The following is a 13,998-nucleotide window of genomic DNA, read 5'->3' on the forward strand; positions in this document are numbered from 1 at the left end:
AGCTCCGCCTTATCTCAGTTCACTGGTCACGATGGCAACAACCACCTGTAGCACGCACTCCAGCAGGTGTATCTCACTGATCATCCCTAAAGCCAACACCTCATTTAGCCGCCTTTCGTTCCAGTTCTCTGCTGCCTGTGACTGGAACAAATTGCAAAAATCGCTGAAGTTGGAGACTTTTATCTCCCTCACCAACTTCAAACATCTGCTATCTGAGCAGCTAACCGATCGCTGCAGCTGTACATAGTCTATCGGTAAATAGCCCACCCAATTTTACCTACCTCATCCCCATACTGTTTGTATTTATTTACTTTTCTGCTCTTTTGCACACCAATATCTCTACCTGTACATGACCATCTGATCATTTATCACTCCAGTGTTAATCTGCAAAATTGTAATTATCCGCCTACCTCCTCATGCCTTTTGCACACAATGTATATAGACTCTCTTTTTTCTACTGTGTTATTGACTTGTTAATTGTTTACTCCATGTTGTCTGTTCACACTGCTATGCTTTATCTTGGCCAGGTCGCAGTTGCAAATGAGAACTGGTTCTCAACTAGCCTACCTGGTTAAATAAAGGTAAAATAAAAAATACAATCTCTGTCACACCCTGGTCAAAGTATTTTGTGTTTATCTTTATTTATTTGGTCAGGCCAGGGTGTGGCATGGGTTTGTGTATGTGGTGTGTATGTATGGGGATTGTAGCTAGTGGGGTGTTCTAGCTAAGTCCATGGCTGTCTGAAGTGGTTCTCAATCAGAGGCAGGTGTTTATCGTTGTCTCTGATTGGGAACCATATTTAGGCAGCCATATTCTTTGAGTTTGTCGTGGGTGATTGTCCTTAGTGTCCTTAGTGTCATTGTTCTGTGTTAGGTTACACAAGTATAGGCTGTTTCGGTTTTCGTTACGTTTATTGTTTTGGTAGTGTTTGTGTTTAGTGTGTTACTTCATTAAACATGGATTGCAATAGACACGCCGCATTTTGGTCCGACTCTCCTTCTCATCAAGAAAACCGTTACAGAATCACCCACCACAAAGGGACCAAGCAGCGTGTCAACAGGCAGGAACAGCCCAAAGTGGAGTACAGTATGGACTATACTTCTTGGGAGGAGATAGACAGGTGGGCGGTCGACCCAGGGAGAGTGCCGGAGCCCGCCTGGGATTCGATGGAGCAGTGCGCGGAAGGATATAGGAGAATGGAGTTTGCGAAGCAAGCAAGGCGGCGCGGACGGAGGCCCCATAGTCAGCCCCAAAAATTTCTTGGGGGGGGGGCTCAGGGAGAGTGTGGCAGAGTCAGGAGCCAGACCTGAGCCAACTCTCCCTGTTTATCGTGAGGAGCCAAGGAGGAGACCAGAACCAGAGCCGGTGTTGGAGGTGAGCGAAACAGAGACTGTGAAGGAGTTAATGGGGAAATTGGAGGAGAGAGAAATGAGGGAGTTGCTGTGTTGGTGTTTTAAACATGGAATTCGCCTGACGGAGCGTGTCGGGGATTTGATGGCACCTGGGTCAGCGCTCCATACTCGTCCTGAGGTGCGTGTTAGTCGGCTGGTGAAGATGGTGCCAGTCTCACGTACCAGGCCTCCTGTGCACCTCCCTAGCCTTGCACGTCCTGTGCCAGCACCGCTCTCAAGATCTCCAGTACGCCTTCACGGTCTAACCCATCCTGTACCACCTCCACACCCCAGCCCTCCGGTAGCAGCTCCCCGCACCAGGCTTCCTGTGCGTGTCCTCGGCCCAGTACCACCAGTGCCAGCACCACGCATCAGGCCTACAGTGCGCCTCGCCTGTCCAGCGCTGTCGGAGCCCTCCTCCTCTCCAGCGCTGTCGGAGTCTCCCGCCTGTTTAGCGCTGTTAGAGCCTTCCTTCTCTACAGCGCTGCCGGAGTCTCCCGCCTGTTCAGAACTGCCAGTTAGCATAGAGCTGCCAGTTAGCATAGAGCTGCCAGTTAGCATAGAGCTGCCAGTTAGCATAGAGCTGCCAGTTAGCATAGAGCTGCCAGTCTGCAAGGAGCTGCCAGTCTGCATAGAGCTGCCAGTCTGCAAGGAGCTGCCAGTCTGCAAGGAGCCGCCAGAGCTGCCTGTCTGCAGGATGCCGCCAGAGCTGCCAGTCTGCAAGGAGCCGCCAGAGCTGCCAGTTAGTATGGAGCAGCCAGGGCCGCCAGTCAGTATGGAGCAGCCAGGGCCGCCAGTCAGCATGGAGCAGCCAGGGCCGCCAGTCAGCAGGGAGCAGCCAGGGCCGCCAGTCAGCATGGAGCAGCCAGTCAGCATGGAGCAGCCAGTCAGCATGGAGCAGCCAGAGCAGCCAGTCAGCATGGAGCAGCCAGAGCTGTCAGTCAGCATGGAGCAGCCAGTCAGCATGGAGCAGCCAGTCAGCATGGAGCAGCCAGAGCTGCCAGTCATCATGGAGCAGCCAGTCAGCATGGAGCAGCCAGATCTGCCAGTCGACCTTACTCTCCCAGATCTGCCAGTCGACCAGACTCTTCCAGATCTGCCAGTCGACCAGACTCTTCCAGATCTGCCAGTCGACCAGACTCTTCCAGATCTGCCAGTCGACCAGACTCTTCCAGATCTGCCAGTCGACCAGACTCTTCCAGATCTGCCAGTCGACCAGACTCTTCCAGATCTGCCAGTCGACCAGACTCTTCCAGATCTGCCAGTCGACCAGACTCTTCCAGATCTGCCAGTCAGCCAGGATCTGCCGAAACCACCAGCCAGCCAGGATCTGGTAGATTCATCAACCTGCCTGAGCTTCCTCTCACTCCTGAGCTTCCTCTCACTCCTGATCTTCCCCTCAGTCCCGAGCTGCCTCAGTCCCGAGCTGCCCCTCAGTCCCGATCTGCTCCTCAGTCCAGTGGGGTTCTGGGTGAGGACTACTAGGCCATGGTCGGCGGCGAGGGTGGACTATCCAGGGACGCGAGGAGAAGGGACTAAGACATTGATTGAGTGGGGTCCACGTCCCGCGCCGGAGCCGCCACCATGGACAGACGCCCACCCGGACCCTCCCTATTGTTTTGAGGTGCGTTCGGGAGTCCGCACCTTAGGGGGGGGGGGGGGTTCTGTCACACCCTGGTCAAAGTATTTTGTGTTTATCTTTATTTATTTGGTCAGGCCAGGGTGTGGCATGGGTTTGTGTATGTGGTGTGTATGTATGGGGATTGTAGCTAGTGGGGTGTTCTAGCTAAGTCTATGGCTGTCTGAAGTGGTTCTCAATCAGAGGCAGGTGTTTATCGTTGTCTCTGATTGGGAACCATATTTAGGCAGCCATATTCTTTGAGTTTGTCGTGGGTGATTGTCCTTAGTGTCCTTAGTGTCATTGTTCTGTGTTAGGTTACACAAGTATAGGCTGTTTCGGTTTTCGTTACGTTTATTGTTTTGGTAGTGTTTGTGTTTAGTGTGTTACTTCATTAAACATGGATTGCAATAGACACGCCGCATTTTGGTCCGACTCTCCTTCTCATCAAGAAAACCGTTACAATCTCAGAACAACAGCAAAGGACCTTGTGAAGATGCTGGAGGAAACAGGTGCAAAAGTATCTATATCCACAGTAAAACGAGTCCTATATCGACATAACCTGAAAGTCCGCTCAGCAAGGAAGAAGCCACTGCTCCAAAACCATCATAAAAAAGCCAGACTATGGTTTGCAACTGCACATGGGGACAAAGATCGTACTTTTTGGAGAAATGTCCTCTGGTCTGATGAAAAAAATGTATTACTGTAGGAAAAAGGGGGAGGCTTGCAAGCCGAAGAACACCATCCCAACCGTGAAGCACGGGGGTGGCAGCATCATGTTGTGGGGGTGCTTTTCTGTAGGTCCCTGGTGCACTTCACAAAATAGATTGCATCATGAGGGAGAAAAATTATGTGGATATATTGAAGCAACATCTCAAGACATCAGTCAGGAAGTTAAAGCTTGGTCGCAAATGGGTCTTCCAAATGGACAATGGCCCAAAGCATACTTTCAAAGTTGTGGCAAAATGGCTTAAGGACAACAAAGTCAAGGTAATGGAGTGGCCATCACAAAGCCCTGACCTGAATCCCATAGAAAATTTGTGGGCAGAACTGAAAGAACGCGTGCGAGCATGGAGGCCTACATACCTGACTCAGTTACACCAGCTCTTTAAGGAGGAATGGGCCAAAATTCACCAAACTTATTGTGGGAAGCTTGTGGAAGGCTACCCGAAACGTTTGACCCAAGTTAAACAATTTAAAGGCAATGCTACCAAATACTAATTGGGTGTATGTAAACTTCTGACCCACTGGGAATGTGATGAAATAAATAAAAGCTGAAATAAATCATTCTCTCTACTATTATTCGGACATTTCACATTTTTAAAATAAAGTGATGATTCTAACTGACCTAAGACAGGAAATGTTTAAGACTCGAAGAAAACAACAAAAACGATAAAAGACACCGTTCTGGATGGTGAACATACACTACAGAAAATAATCACCCACAACTCAAAGTGAAACCAGCCTGCCTAAGTATGGTTCTCAATCAGGGACAACGATTGACAGCTGCCTCTGATTGAGAACCATACCAGGCCAAACACAGAATCCCAAATTATAGAAAAAGGAACATGGACTGCCCACCCCAACTCACGCCCCGGCCATACTAAAACAAAGACAAAACAAAGGAACTAAGGTCAGAACGTGACAATGTATGTAAACTTCCAACTTCAACTGTAGCTATAAAATCTGACTGTAGTTTTGACACAGCCAGATCAACAGTTGGGGCAATAGCATACATAATAGTATCATCCACATATAGATTAGGTTTTTTAACAGATTGACCAATGGTGTTTATATAAATATTGAAAAAATTTGACCACTTTTATGCACTTCAAGAAATTCCGACTTAACCCCATCAATCACGATGGCCTGAGTTCAGTCACTAAAATAATCATGAAACCGTGAAAAGGCATCAGAGCTCAGGCCTATCGAGGACAACTCCTTCAATAAAATAGCATGATCAACAGTATCAAAAGCTTTTGACAGGTCCACAAACGAAGCAGCATTTCATTTTAGTGTCTAAACCTTTGACATCATTAACAACTAAAGTGATTGCTGTAATAGTGCTTTGCCCATGCCTAAACCCTGATTGGTTAACATTTCTCAAATAAAAAAGAGCAAAGTTGTACAATTGGATCCAATTGGTCGGCCCCTGTGGATTTCGTGTTGTCTATTGCTACAAAGCATCCAGGACTTATTTTTCTTTAATTAGCCTAAAGGAAAAGCTTTGACTATCATTTCTCTCATCATACAGCAAGTTTCCCCTATCAGCATCCAGCCCAGTATCATTGTGAATAGGCTTAGAAGTTATTTCAAAGAGATAGCCTGCTGAAATAAAATGGTGATTAAATGCACCAATGATGGCATTTTTACCATAATGAGGCCCGTATCTGAATGAATTTGTTGTGACAGAGAAGTCTGGGGAAAAATATATCCATAACTGTTATAGTGAGGCCCGTATCTGAATGAATTTGTTGTGACAGAGAAGTCTGGGGAAAAATATATCCATAACTGTTATAGTGAGGCCCGTATCTGAATGAATTTGTTGTGACAGAGAAGAGGACGTTCAACCCTTCAGGGATTTGACCGTTTTCCAGAATTTAGCCGGGTTCCCATGACAATCCGAACGAGCGGTTACATAATAATCAGATTTAGCCTTTCTGATTTGTCTTACACAATGATTCCTCAGCTGCTTAAAAGCTTGCCAGTCCGAGCCTAAACCTGTGTTCCTGGCCTTGACCCAAGCATTATATATTTTATGAATAATACTTCTATATACTTCTGATACTTCTTCTGATTTTGATTCCAGGGCCGTGTAGGCTTGGTCACCAGCTGGGTTAGGTTTAGATCATTACACATGCCTTTTAGATTTAATTTTAGATTGCTTTTCCCAATCATAATTTAGGTCACCCAGGATAATAACTTCTGATTTAGTAAAATAAGACAACAAACTAGTTAACTCCTTGACCACTATAACAGTTATGGATATATTTTTCCCCAGACAAGATGTCTTCTACATTGTGTCTTTGGCTGCATTGTCTTTCGGTATCGGCCTTGCTTATCAGCTATGTAATCAACATGAAGGGCCGGTGTTGTGCTATGTAACCAACATGGAGGGCCAGTGGTGGGCTTTGTAACCAACATGGAGGGCCAGTGGGAGGCTATGTAACCAACATGGAGGGCCAGTGGTGGGCTTTGTAACCAACATGGAGGGCCAGTGGTAGGCTTTGTAACCAAAATGGAGGGCCAGAGGTGGGGTGTGATTGTGGACCCACCATGACTGGGAGAGAAGACGTCGTCTGCAGCGTTTAGACACAACATGGGCACCTGCACAGACTTGAGCCTGTGGATGGGACTGGCATCATGGTAGTAGTCATCATTGGTGGGGTAGCCAAACATTATAGACGTGAACCTCTCATCAAACTCACGGAGGGTCTTGGCCTGCAGGGGGGTTGGGATAAAGTCAAATTAAAAGGTGACATCCGACAACAAAACAGTGGCTTGAGAAAGTATTCACCCCTTGGCTATTTTGTTGCCTTACAACCTGGAATTAAAATAGATTTTTGGGCGGTTTGTATCATTTGATTTACACAACAACATGCCTACCACTTTGAAGATGCAAAATATATTTTATTGTGAAACAAACAAGAAATAAGACAACAAAAAACAGAATTTGAGCATCCATAACTATTCACCCCCCAAAGGCAATACTTTGTAGAGCCACTTGTTGCAGCAATTACAGCTGCAAGCCTCTTGGGGTATGTCTCTATAAGCTTGGCACATCTAGCCACTGGGATTTTTGCCCATTCTTCAAGGCAAAACTGCTCCAGCTCCTTCAAGTGGGATGGGTTCCACTGGTGTACAGCAGGCTTTAAGTCATACCACAGATTCTTAATTGGATTGAGGTCTGTGCTTTGACTAGGCCATTCTAAGACATTTAAATGTTTCCCCTTAAACCACTCAAGTGTTGCTTTAGCAGTATGCTCAGGGTCCTTGTCCTGCTTGAAGGTGAACCTCCGTCCCAGTCTCAAATCTCTGGAAGGCTGAAACAGGTTTCCCTCAAGAATTTCCCTGTATTTAGCACCATACATCATTCATTCAATTCTGACCAGTTTCCCAGTCCCTGCCGATAAAAAACATCTCCACAGCATGATGCTGCCACCACCATGGTGTTCTCAGGGTGATGATAGGTGTTGGTTTTGCGCCAGACATAGCATTTTCCTTGATGGCCAAAAAGCTACATTTTGTCTCATCTGATCAGAGTACCTTCTTCCATATGTTTGGGGAGTCTCCCACATGCCTTTCGACAAAAACCAAATGTGTTGGCTTATTTTTTTTCTTTAAGCAATGGCTTTTTTCTGGCCACTCTTCTGTAAAGCCCAACTCTGTGGAGTGTACGGCTTAAAGTGGTCCTATGGACAGATACTCCAATCTCCTCTGTGGAGCTTTGCAGCTCCTTCAGGGTTATCTTTGGTCTCTTTGTTGCCTCTCTGATTAATGCCCTCCTTGACTTGTCCGTGAGTTTTGGTGGGCGCCCCTCTCTTAGCAGGTTTGTTGTGGTGCCATATTCTTTCGATTTTTTAAATAATGGATTTAATGGTGCTGTGTGGGATGTTCAAAGTTTCAGATATTTTTTTATAACCCAACCCTGATCTGTACTTCTCCACAACTTTGCCCCTGACCTGTTTGGAGAGTTCCTTGTTCTTCAACACTGCTTGCTTGGTGGTGCCCCTTGCTTAGTGGTGTTGCAGACACTGGGGCCTTTCAGAACAGGTGTATACTGAGATCATGTGACAGATCATGCGACACTTAGATTGCACACAGGTGGATTTTATGTAACTAATTATGTGACTTATGAAGGTAATTGGTTGCACCAGATCTAATTTAGGGGCTTCATAGCAAAGGGGGTGAATACATATGCACACACCACTTTTCTGTTTTTTATTTTATTAAAAAATAATAATAATAATAATAATTGTAATTATTGTTTTCATTTCACTTCACCAATTTGGACTATTTTGTGTATGTCCATTACATGAAATCCAAATAAAAATCAATTTAAATTACAGGTTGTAATGCAACAACATAGGAAAAACACCAAGGGGGTGAATACTTTTGCATGGCACTGTATGCTTTCAACAACATTGGCAGCAGCCTAACATGGCGATTAGGAGCGGACTTGAAATTCCACGAAATTAGTTCCTTTCGCATTCCTTTGATATTTTAATTATAAATTGTGCACCAATATGGAATTTTAAAAGCCTATTATATTAAATGAAGTGGTCTTTAATATAGATCACATGGAGAATTCCATAAATCTCGATTTTTAAAGATAAATAAAGGCTTGCCAAAGTGCTAAAATGCAGCATTTCACCATCATTGTAAAGCATTTGTGATTTTGATGCTTTGACAAAGTCATTTCTGAAGATTAAAATGAATAATGTGTGTGATTAGTGATTAATTCATGTCTGTCCCTCATTTTAAGGTCACCTCTGTTACATGAACTGAACTCCCGTCTTAATATGGTGAAACTATTTATTTGTAAATATTTTTTTCAAAAGTAACATTGAATTTTTAATAGTCATCGTGTAAAAGCAGGTGAGCTGGCTCTACTCTTTTTGGCTATTTTCCGGTGTTTTGTGGTGGAAATTGAGCGGGTCGAGCATAACATCAACCCTGTTCTTTTTTTACATTTGAGTAATTTAGCAGGCACTCTTATCTAGTGCAATTTACAGTTGGTTCATTCATCTTAAGATAGCTAGGTGGGACAACCACATATCACAGTCATAGTAAGTCTATTTTTCCTCAATAAAGTAGCTATCAGAAAAGTTAGTAAGGAAAAAAACAAACAAGCCCATAAATATACAGGCTTGAAATGTTTTAGAAATTTCATTTTTTTGTGAAGCTTATTTTCAATTGCCACTCTCTGTTGCACACAACAATCTTCCATTCCCCTTGTCACGAGGGGATTTATGGCTGATTTAAGATTAAATTGTCAACCCTGTTATGGACAACCCTATTACTTTATTTGGCTATTATTAGGAACTTACTATAGTCATTTTTTAAATTGTACCTCTTGAGATGGGAAATGTGTTTTTTATGAAGCTGAACATGTGCTCTTTATGACAGAGTGTAAACATTTTGTGAAATCAAACTTTTTTTTGACCAAGTTACACTTCTCAAAGGCACCAAATTGGTGGAACATTCCAGATGGGTTGCTTTTACTTTGATTGTATTAGAAGAGGTCATTAAAAAGGTTGTGCATTTTACCTTCATCACATGATCAATGTCGTAACTCTTCTCAAGCACAGATTTGTGTCTAGAGGAGAGAAAAACACAAGGAAGCAGGAAGTAGGTTTGCTTCAATGGGGAACATAGGGAAGCATGTGGGTTTGCTTCAATATCCATTGGCAATGTCCATTAAATGACTTGGGCCTGACAGTGGAGTACCGAGTGCTTAGCACTGTGACAACTGCTGCTGTAAAAATTGATTTATAAAATACATTTGATTGATTGAGATAGGAAAATATTCCAAGAGAGAGAGAGAAAGAGAAAGAGCTTTTAGCTGTTAGCTTTTAGAGCCCAACCTCAGGGGTCGCTAAAAGCTAACATCTAAAAGCTAAACAATGTAGCTCTGTGCAACTAAGAGCTAAGAGCTAATCTAGGCAAATCCTCCAGCCTGCTACGGCGAACACCCACCTGTCCACGCCCGCCTGCAGGCAGCTGGTGAGATAGGAGTTGAAGAGAAAGCGGTCCAGAGGCTTCTCCAATGACGCTGTGCACTCAAACACATCCCACCCTGCCGAGAACACAACCACACCTTTCAGACACGTCTCTCTGCCCTTCCTCCCCAGGTAGTTCGCCAGCATCATCCTGGGATTAGAAAGACAGGGAGAGGGTAGGGGGAGAGGGGAGAGGATGGTGGAGGGGAGAGGGGAGAGAGGGTGTGGGAGAAGGGAGAGGGGAAACCCTCACTTAGGTAGGGGATTATAGCTGTAATACCTCTTTTGACATCGTGTAAGTACTACTGAGAGGCTGAACTCTCTGAATCAAATGAAAAGTGGTGTTTCTGACAGGGGAAAGGAGGAGGCTGCAAAATAAAATAAAATACAATACATAACCAACCCATGACAACATTTCTGCTGGTGAGCGTTTACCTCAGTTTTTGAGAAATCAATATAAACATATAGATGGGACAACCAAGTACTTTCCAAGCTCTACATAAAAGGTGGTATCTTTAGACTGACTCCCACAGTTCAGTGAAGTGATACTATAGTATAGTATTGCTCCATACATCAATACGGTAGCCTACATCAACACATGATTTATATAGTCTGAGTAATTCATGGAGCTCTCAGGATTTGGGCCATAGTGTCACTTCCATTGAAGAGAGAAAACATGAAGAGGCACCTACTAACCCGCCCATGGAGACCCCAGCAGCCATGAGAGGGGCGTCCTCATTTGTCCTCTGGATGTGTTCGATGACCGCCTCCAGGTCCTCTGTGTTGGCAGCACAGTATGTTCTGGGAGTCTGGTAGCACACAAAGATAAGAAGAGTTAACTCTGAGTGTGTGTGTGTGTGTGTGTGTGTGTGTGTGTGCGTGCGTGCGTGCATGCGTGTCCCTTTTAGTGGTACAGCACAGTTTTGCTGTTAGATTGACTTTCAACCGTAAGGAGGAAAGTACTACAAAGTAAAACACACACACACACACACACATGCAAATATCACTGCGACCTCTGCATGTGCACACACTGTTCCGGCGATCTATATTCAGATGTGCAGAGAAATCATACTGTAAATGAATTACACGCAAGCCTTCACACCCTCCCTCACACATGTGCACAAACTCTGCTTGTGACTTGAAGGCCAAACACTCTCCATGATGCTATACAGTATATTCATCATGCTGGATTGGAATGAGTGGTAGAAAAATGAGCTCTGGCATTACAAATGGCTGACTCAGGGACAGGGGCTATTTAGAGTTAAAGCAGTAGCAAACAAAGGAGGAGGTATACTGTAATAACATTTAAGCCTGCTGCTGGAAAGCCTTTTTCAGATACTGGCCAGTAGTATCTGTCCATCACAAGCACTATCGATTAATGCAAGCATTCTTCTATCACATTGAGCAAGCGATCCACTCACAGTGAAATAACACCACAGACATGGAGAACAATAATGGACCAATAAGGTTAGAGAAAAGAAAATTAGTAAAACACTAACTGAATTCAAACACCTGTTAAATCTAATCCTAGAACAGATAGGGAATAAAAAGAAGAGGCATCTCGATTTCTCGGGATAGGCAGGGTTGGGTTGGTTACTTTCTAAAAGGTGGTCAAATCATATTTAATTTGTCACAAGCGCCAAATACCTTACAGGGAAATGTTTACTTACAAGCCCTTAACCAACAATGCAGTTTTCCAACAATTATAGGAATTATGGGACTATTTCCCTCTATACCATTTGTATTTCATTAACCTTTTTACTATTGGATGTTCTTATAGGCACTTTAGTATTGCCAGTGTAACAGTATAGCTTCAGTCCCTCTCCTCGCTCTCCCTGGGCTCGAACCAGGAACACAACGACAACAGCCACCCTCGAAGCAGCGTTACCCATGCAGAGCAAGGGAAACAACCACTCCAAGGCTCAGAGCGAGTGACGTTTGAAACGCTATTAGTGCGCTAACTAGCCAGCCATTTCACTTCGGTTACACCAACCTCATCTCGGGAGTTGATAGGCTTGAAGTCATAAACAGCGCAATGCTTGATGCACAACGAAGAGCTGCTAGCAAAACGCACGAAAGTGCTGTTTGAATGAATGATCACTTGCCTGCTTCTGCCTACCACCGCTCAGTCAGATACTTAGATACTTCTTGTATGCTCAGTCAGATTATACTCAATGCAGGACACGCTAGATAACATCTAGTAATATCATCAACCATGTGTAATTAACTAGTGATTATGATTGATTGATTGTTTTTTATAAAATAAGTTTAATGCAAGCTAGCAACTTACCTTGGCTTACTGCATTTGCTTAACAGGCAGTCTCCTTGTGGAGTGCAACAAGAGGCAGGTCGTTATTGCGTTGGACTAGTTAATAAGAACACATTCTTATTTTCAATGACGGCCTAGGAACGGTGGGTTAACAGCCTTGTTCAGGGGCAGAACGACGGATTTTCAGCTTGTCACCTCGGGGGATCCAATCTTGCAACCTTACAGATAACCTCTTGGAACTACCCATCCCGGATCAGGGAGAATTGTCATCAACTACAGTAATTAGCATAGCGCAACGGTCAAAAAATATTGCTAGAAAATATTCATATTCATGAAATCACAAGTGAAATATAGTGAAACACAGCCTAGACTTTTGTTAATCACCCTGTCATCTCAGATTTTGAAATTATGCTTTACAGCCAAAGCTAGGTCATCATTGAAAATAAGAATGTGTTCTTAACTGACTTGCCTAGTTAAATAAAGATTAAATAAAAGGTGTGAAAAAATACAGATTTGGGATTGTTATAATCGGCCCTAATTAATCGGCCCTTCCGATTATTCGGTTGACCTCTAGTTTGGACCATTCTAGTTTGTTGGTGATGTGGACACCAAGGAACTTGAAGCTCTCAACCTGCTCCACTACAGCCCCGTTGATGAGAATGGGGGCGTGCTCGGTCCTCCTTTTCCTGTAGTCCACAATCATCTCCTTTGTCTTGATCACGTTGCGCGAGAGGTTGTTATCCTGGCACCACCCGGCTAGGTCTCTGACCTCCTCCCTATAGGCTGTCTCATCATTGTCGGTGATCAGGCCTACCACTGTTGTGTCATCAGCAAACTTAATGATGGTGTTGGAGTCATGCCTGGCCATGCAGTCATGAGTGAACAGGGAGTACAGGAGGGGACTGAGTACACACCCCTGAGGTGTCCCCATGTTGAGGATAGGGTTTCTGGGATAATGGTGTGAGCCATGACCAGCCTTTCAAAGCACTTCATGGCTACATACGTGAGTGTTACGTGTTGGTAGTCATTTAGGCAGGTTACCTTGGTGTTCTTGGACAGAGGGACTATGGTGGTCTGCTTGAAACATGTTGGTATTACAGACTCAGTCAAGGACAGGTTGAAAATGTCAGTGAAGACACTTGGTCAGTTCGTCAATGTTTGCTCGGAGTACACGTCCTGGTAATCCATCTGGCCCTGCGGCCTTGTGAATGTTGACCTGTTTAAAAGGTCTTACTCACATTGGCTACGGAGAGCGCGATGACACAGTCATCCAGAACAGCTGATGCTCTCATGCATGCTTCATTGTTGAATGCCTCGAAGCCATAGAAGTAATTTAGCTCGTCTGGTAGGCTCGTGCCACTGGGCAGCTTGCGGCTGTGCATTCCTTTGTAGTCTGTAATAGTTTGCAAGCCCTGCCACATCCAACGAGCTTCGGAGCCGGTGTAGCACGATTCAATCTTAGTCCTGTATTGACGGTATGCCTGTTTGATGGTTTGTCGCAGGGCATGGCGAGATTTCTCATAAGCGTCCGTGTTAGAGTCCCGCTCCTTGAAAGAGACAGTTTTACCTTTAGCTCAGTGTGGATGTTTCCTGTTATCCATGGCTTCTGGTTGGGGTATATACGTATGGTCACTGTGGGGACGACGTCATCAATGCAGTTATTGACGAATCCAGTGACTGATTTGGTGTATTCCTCAATGCCATCGGAAGAATCCCAGAACATATTCCAATCTGTGCTAGCAAAACAGTCCTGTAGCTTAGCATCTGCGTCATCTGACTACTTCTTTATTGACCGAGTCACTGGTACATCCTGCTTCAGTTTTTGCTTGTAAGCAGGAATCAGGAGTATATAATTATGGTCTGATTTTCCAAATGGAGGGCGAGGAGGAGCTTTGTACGAATTTCTTGTGTGGAGTAAAGGTAGTCTAGAGTTTTTTCCCTCTGGTTGCACATTTAACATGCTGTTAGAAATTGAGTAAAACGGATTTGAGTTTTAAG

At 44.5% G+C, this 13,998-nt stretch overlaps 1 protein-coding gene across 1 annotated transcript in view; it reads right to left on the reverse strand.

Annotated features, from left to right (window-relative positions):
- The window catches only part of LOC110530506 (phospholipase ABHD3), a 41,799-nt gene that overhangs the window by 8,945 nt on the left and 18,856 nt on the right, over positions 1-13,998 (reverse strand). Inside the window, exons 5-8 of the mRNA XM_021613649.2 lie at positions 10,428-10,540; positions 9,709-9,882; positions 9,280-9,328; positions 6,285-6,450 (exon numbers count right to left, since the gene is read on the reverse strand). Coding sequence (XP_021469324.1) covers positions 6,285-6,450; positions 9,280-9,328; positions 9,709-9,882; positions 10,428-10,540 — 502 coding nt within the window. The remainder of the gene's footprint in view (positions 1-6,284; positions 6,451-9,279; positions 9,329-9,708; positions 9,883-10,427; positions 10,541-13,998) is intronic.

This window comes from Oncorhynchus mykiss, chromosome 8 (assembly GCF_013265735.2).
Source record: "Oncorhynchus mykiss isolate Arlee chromosome 8, USDA_OmykA_1.1, whole genome shotgun sequence".
In the NCBI taxonomy this organism is placed as follows: domain Eukaryota; kingdom Metazoa; phylum Chordata; class Actinopteri; order Salmoniformes; family Salmonidae; genus Oncorhynchus; species Oncorhynchus mykiss.